Consider the following 6,361-nt stretch of genomic DNA (forward strand, 5'->3'; position numbering starts at 1 on the left):
TTTGTTGCTGTACTCTGATTGGTTGTAGGCGTATGGATGAGGTCACACTCTTATTAAACCACATGGTTGCACTTAGCGCCGTTAATTAATTGTCCTCCTTAATTTGAATCAATGATTGATATCGTTATTTAGTGTCATTAATTAATCACTACTCTTAATAACCGATTTTAATTATCGATGTTAATACTGTAATAAAACGAAATGAAATACAAATACACCATTCTTATACCAAGTGTCGCACACATTCGGTCATGACTGCTGATGCCGTCACATCAGGTGACACAATTTGCTTGCACATTTTGCTCCCGCATTATGCGCTCACTTTCTGCGAACACGTCAGCTGCCCACATAGCCTAGTAATGCTTTCGCATTATTAAGCTGTATAGTAGTAGTAGTTAAATGGACTATGCAATAAATTAATGGAGATTACTTAAAGCGGACGAGAGATAGGCATTCGATCACTCGTCACCCCAGTGCAAGAATTTTTGAGCTAGCATCAATAACAGCGAAGATATAGACTATTAAAAATTACGCTCCTCCTCTCCACCCTCAACTCCTACACGCGGAGCAACAGAAGAAAATAACGAAAGCAGCTCTGGGAGTGGGCCCCGCCCATGAATACGTCATCCGCTGACGTTCCTTTTGCAACTTCCGGTTGTCGCTCCTGGCACCCCAGCAGCAGTATAGAGGCTAGAAGGTTTACCTAGTGTCGTGAACGGCCGCCATATCCATAGGCCGCTGTGAAACCGGTTCGGATGCATAGCGTAGGTGGCGCTGTAGCCTTTAGGCGAGCTGGGCGCGCCGCTTCTCTCGCAGTTCGCTCCGTCGGGAAATGCACGTGGGCCGCGATTCGTGCGTGACTTTGTGTCGTTCCCGTCGCTGATTGTGCTCAAAGAGTGATTTACCTGCATTGCACGTGAAAATGCCGACCAAAAAAGGTAGGACTTGTTTTGTGCCACTTTGTAACGGAGGCTACAAGTCGTCAAAAGAAAAAGTGTCGTTGTTCCGTGCCCCGTCGGACCCCCTTCGTTTGCAAGAGTGGGCTCGGAACATAAAACGAGACGACAAGACTTTGGATGACAGCTGTGTTTTGTGTTCGAGGCATTTTGATGAACGATATATTCAAAGGACGTTTCAGCATCTTATAAACGGGAAACTTGTGGAAATAGATCGCGAGCGGCCAGCGCTCACCGACGACGCCGTCCCGACAATATTTCCGGATGCTCCCTCCTACATGACGAAGCCTGTCCCACGAAAAAGGAAGAAGAGAAACTTAGCGGACAACTGTACACCAGCCCCGAAGCGCTGGGCATCATGCAGCCAAACAAACAGCGACTCCGCAGATTTTGGTGGCGAAGAGACTTCATCAGATATGCCGCCGCACAAACCGCATCCGTTGAAAGACATCGTCCCGCCCTCACCGTCATGCAGCAAAATTGTTCTGTCGAACAACCCAGAAGTTCTGTGCTTTGGGTGGCACACAAGTGCTGAGCCAGGTGATGTGTGCGTAACCAAGCACGTAACATTTTCGACATGTGCCGCAGCTGCAGATTATGTTTGCACAGTGTATTGCCGAAACATTAAAGTTGATGAGCTTCACGTACAGTGTGAAGAGGACGCCCTTGCAGCTTTGAGGAAGACCGATAATTTGCTTCTTTGCCCAGGCTGTGAGGTTGAACCTATCTCACCTGGCCAATGCACCCAGTATGGGAAATCGTTCTTCTCGAAAAGTTGCCTTGTGATAACGCCCGATGGAAAGCCTTGTCTTCGATGCAAATACACTAGAAGGCTTATCCTAAACCATATGAACAGGGGCAAGAAGCGAGCAGCGGCTTTCAAGCAAAAAAATGCCCGGAAGCGAAAATCCGTTCACCTATTCCGGGCAAAGAAAAAACTGTCTCAAGCCAACAAGAGTGTTCAAGAACTCAGAGAATTAACCCAGTCAATCCCAACGACTGTGCTGGAAGCCAAAATCAGTGGCCTCCCACCAAAACAGCGCCTTGCGGTCAAAGCATGCTTTGAGGCAGCCTCTAGGAAGTCAACCCGGGGAATGCGTTATGACCAGCTATGGATTCTGGAGTGCATCCTCATGCGGATGCGAAGCCCGCAGCTGTATGAACATTTAAGACGACACGAAATTATGGCTTTGCCAAGCAAGTCATGCTTAGCCAAGTACCTGCAGGGCTTTAAGAGCACATTTGGTTTTAATAGTAGCGTCTTTTCTGCGCTTAAAGAGAAGACGAGGAAAATGGAAGAATTTAGCCTTCATGGTGGTCTCGTCTTTGACGAGATCAAGCTGTCTGAAAACATCAGTGTGACATCATCTGGGGAACTGAGTGGTTTTGTGGACCTTGGTCCATTCAGCGACAACAACAGCAAGACAACCCTGAGTGACCATGGCCTTGTGATTATGTTCCAGCCATTCCAAGGTGCGTTAATGAAATTAATACCTTATGGTTCTGCATATTTGTTTATATATATATATATATATATATATATATATATATATATATATATATATATATATATATATATATATATATATATATATATATATATATATATATTTGTGCTGCAGTTCACGTTAGCAAATGTACCTTATGTACACTGCTGATGCTCATTATTACATTACTCACAGTGCATTTCCCCTATTTGCAGGAAAATGGACTCAAATTCTCGGAGTATTTGCAGCTAAGGGCAACGTAAAGACATCTACCCTTTCAAAAATACTTCTGGAGGCCACAATCCTGGCCGAGAAATCTGGCCTGTTTGTCGATTTTTGGACGAGTGATGGTGCTCCCTGGAATCGGTGCTTATGGAAGCTGTTTGGCATCAAAGGTATGTTAGCTGTTCTGTTAAAACTAGCCAGGAGTTCTTCTTTTTCAGTCTGTCAATAATGTTCGTTCTGCTTTCTCCCTTGCGCAGCTTCATGCACAGAGATCAAGTGCAAAGTTCCCCATCCTGTTGACAAGGGAAGAAGCATTCACTTCATTTCGGACTTTCCCCACCTGGTGAAATGCGTTCGGAATGCATTTGTGGGGAAAGGCATACAGATCCCGAGTGGGCATGTCCATGTGGATGTAATTGAAGAAGCTTGGAAGCTGGACAAAGAATCTGTCACGCTTAAAGTGATGCCCCATATCACAAAGGCCCATTTACGCCCAAATTCATTTGAAAAAATGCGGGTAAATCTGGCATTCCAGCTCTTTAGTGAGGAGGTACTCAAAGGGATTTTTTTTTATCGGGATCACTTGGAGAAAACCTGCAACTCACGCACTGAACCAACGGAGAAATATGTAAAGCTCATGGAGAAACTTATTTTTGTCATGTCTTCTAGGGTCCCAACAAAAGGCCTTAGAGCTAAATCAGGAAGTGTGCAGTTTCTAAATGATTTCATTGCTTTCCTGGGAGAATGGGAGCAATATGCTGCACAGCATGGTGGTGGCTTTTTAAGTGCAGGGACTGCGCTTGGGCTGCGAGTGACATTACAGAGCACACTGTCACTTCTAGAATACCTGACAACATCACTGCAGTACAAGTATTTATTAACTGCAAACCTGAGTCAAGACAGAATGGAAAACGTATTTGGAATTGTGCGTCAGTGTTTCGGCTGCAACGATCATCCTTCAGTGGGGCAGTTTTTGATCATTATTAATAATTTGGCCTTCTACAGCCTTGCAAAGCCACCAAAAAGAACAAATGTGTCATCAGAAGTTGTGACTGCTCTCTTGCAGCCGTCAGATGTGCCCAAAGAAAAAAACGCAAGAATTACTGAACTTGTGGATGGCTTGCTAGATGGTGGAGACCTGTCATCTGCTGCAGAGGTACTCGACAAGCATAGTGGTGAGGGGGATCATACCAGTTGTGTGGACAAAAAAAGTGACAGCCGGTTAATTTTTTATGTTGCTGGTTATGTAGTGAGAAAACTCCTTGAAAGGTTTCCTTGCCCTGAATGTGCAAGTTGTTTCAGTACCTTGCCTCTGCAAGCTAAGTCCAACAAAAATGCCTCGCTTACTCAAACTTTTGATCATGGAGGCTTAGTGTACCCAGCAAAGCCAATTGAGGAGCTGGTAGGAAAGATGGAAAACGCATTTACGGTTTTTTTCAGCCGCAACAAGCTACAAGCAGATAGTATGATTAGTTTCCTGCATTTTCTTCAGGGGCGGGGACTTGAAGACGTTGGTTGCGAAGTGCATGGTCGTCAAGTTACGACAGAACTGATTAAGTTTTACGCACTGACAAGACTGCATTTCTTCGTAAAAGCAGTGAACAAAGAGCGCGGGGCGCAGAGAGAGAAAAAAAAGCTTCTTAAAATGAGGCGGTGCCAGTAGCCGTGCGGAGCGCGCAGAGCCCTCAGGAAGTCCCTTGTCGGCACATGCTTGCGCGAAACTCTCTGCAATAAAGACTTCCCACCCTGCTGTTCTATGTCCAGTTTTTTTTTTCTTCCCCTTCGACATCGTCTGCAAGTAAGCCGCGCTTGTTGCGTTGCAGCTAGTGTTTATGGCGCGACGTGTAGCGCTCATCGGCGACACTTCAGTTATGTCGCGGCGCGCGCTAACATGTTGACCATCTAAGGAGCCTGCGGAAGATTTCTCACTTTCTTTAACAGACCCTAAGCGAGCAACCAACTAAACCAGAAGTCCTCGGAAAAAAAAAAAAAGAAGCATTCACCCGTAGAGGCTTGGAGGCTGCGACGCCCATCGCACGCCAGCGGGCGGCAGCGCCGTCTGTCGATGCATAGCGAGATATTTCACCCCCGCCTGTCCGGTCACGACACTAGGTAAACCTTCTAGCCTCTATAGCAGCAGCGTCGGCGGCGTGGCGCCATCTCTCCGGTCTCTTCGCCTTCCTGGATTGCGGCGCGCGTCGGTTTTTTTTTGCTATTAAACAGCGCGCGCTAACAGGACGTACACAGGAAACTTGGGGACAGAGGAAAGAAGCGCAACTTCCAACTTTAATGACCGAAAAGGATGCCAGACGCTCTTTTATATCTGCTGGGGTGAGGGTGTGCGAAATGAATGACAGAGGCAAACAACTTCAAACAGCGGCAAACACACAAAAAAAAAACACATGGCGTAACATAGCTCACCATGCAGATCGACAAGCTGAACGTAACAACAGGTGACCAAAGAGTGATAACGGTTGATACGAAGTGCAAAAACATGAGCAGAGAAAACGTAAGGAACAACACGAGGCATATGTAAAAGAAGAAACTTAAAAAGGCACATAAAGCGGCGTGTAAAAGGCGCATAAAAACAGTAAAAATGGTACAACATGGGGGAATGCAGAGTAAGAGAATACTGCTAAAAAAACATAAGAAAAACACCTAGACGAAACCATCTAAAAAGGATAGTTCCTATCTAGAAAGAACAACAGAAGGCGTGCTAACGCACTTGTCTTTTCTTTGGTAAATGTAAAAGGCCTCAATGACTTCTCTTTCAGTCTTGTCCGGTGCCGTGGCTAGGAACCTTGCTTCGTGGAACTTGGGACGGCAATCTTTACATTGGCTGCAGTATATAGGAAGGTTACCTCCCGTCTTGCTATTCAAGGTCACATTGTGCTTTCGGGCGCGCTCATTAAAATATTTTCCTGTTTGTCCCACGTAAACTCTGCCGCACGTCAAAGGGATCTCGTACACCACATTGGCAGTGCACTCTGTGAACTTTTTTTGATGTTTGATGAGACAGGACTCCTTAACTCGCTTAATGGAAACCATAGGGAAAAGATTTGCCAGCTTGCAGGGAGCTGAAAAAACCAGCTGCACCCCGTGTCTGGAAGCAACTTTTTTCAAATTGTGCGAAAAACCATGTAGGTAGGGTATGACCTTCAAAGGTTTCTTTTGAAACTCTCGTTTGTCACCTGGATTCTTCAGTTTTTGAAGAAGGCCTTCAGACACGCTGGTAATCAAGTGCGCTGTATAGCCTGCTGACAGAATTCTTCCAATCTGGCACTGGAAACTTTCACCTACCTTATGCGGGCAATATTTGTCTAGGGCTGATTTTAAGCAGAGGGACAATATGCCACGCTTAACTAGCTTGGAATGGGAACTATCATAAGCCAAAAGTGACTTTTTTGATCGTGGTTGATACATCCAATATACATGCTTGTAGGCGAAGGAAAGTTGCAGATCAAGAAACTGAAGACAGTTGCTGTGTGCTCTTTCATGCGCAAATGTTAGACCTGTCGACATAGATAGAAATAAAATCATTCAAAATTTTCGTGATAACAGACTCTGGGTCACACCCGCCGGTACATCAATAAGCACTAGATAGTCATCCACGTATCTAAAGATACGAGAGACTGCCTTGTTACACAAGCTGCCCTCAAGTTTCCGGTCGAATGAGGCTAGAAACATTTCGCA

General features: G+C 45.4%; 1 protein-coding gene across 1 annotated transcript; it reads left to right on the plus strand.

The window, feature by feature from the left end:
* The first annotated feature begins 686 nt into the window (after nucleotides 1–686).
* Nucleotides 687–2,934, plus strand: LOC144095166 (uncharacterized). Its single transcript, XM_077628957.1, has 2 exons — nucleotides 687–2,429; nucleotides 2,659–2,934. The coding sequence occupies exons 1-2, from the start codon at nucleotides 923–925 to the stop codon at nucleotides 2,895–2,897; spliced, it is 1,746 nt and encodes a 581-aa protein (XP_077485083.1). The 5' UTR covers nucleotides 687–922; the 3' UTR covers nucleotides 2,898–2,934.
* Nucleotides 2,935–6,361: the final 3,427 nt, after the last annotated feature.

This window comes from Amblyomma americanum, chromosome 6 (genome assembly GCF_052857255.1).
Source record: "Amblyomma americanum isolate KBUSLIRL-KWMA chromosome 6, ASM5285725v1, whole genome shotgun sequence".
Lineage (NCBI taxonomy): Eukaryota > Metazoa > Arthropoda > Arachnida > Ixodida > Ixodidae > Amblyomma > Amblyomma americanum.

Excerpts from the sequence above, each read along its gene's own strand:
- LOC144095166 (XM_077628957.1), top strand. The coding sequence starts at position 923 with ATGCCGACCAAAAAAGGTAGGACTTGTTTTGTGCCACTTTGTAACGGA. Across the intron at positions 2,430-2,658 it reads TATGTTCCAGCCATTCCAAG|GAAAATGGACTCAAATTCTC; the intron begins GTGCGTTAATGA and ends CCCTATTTGCAG.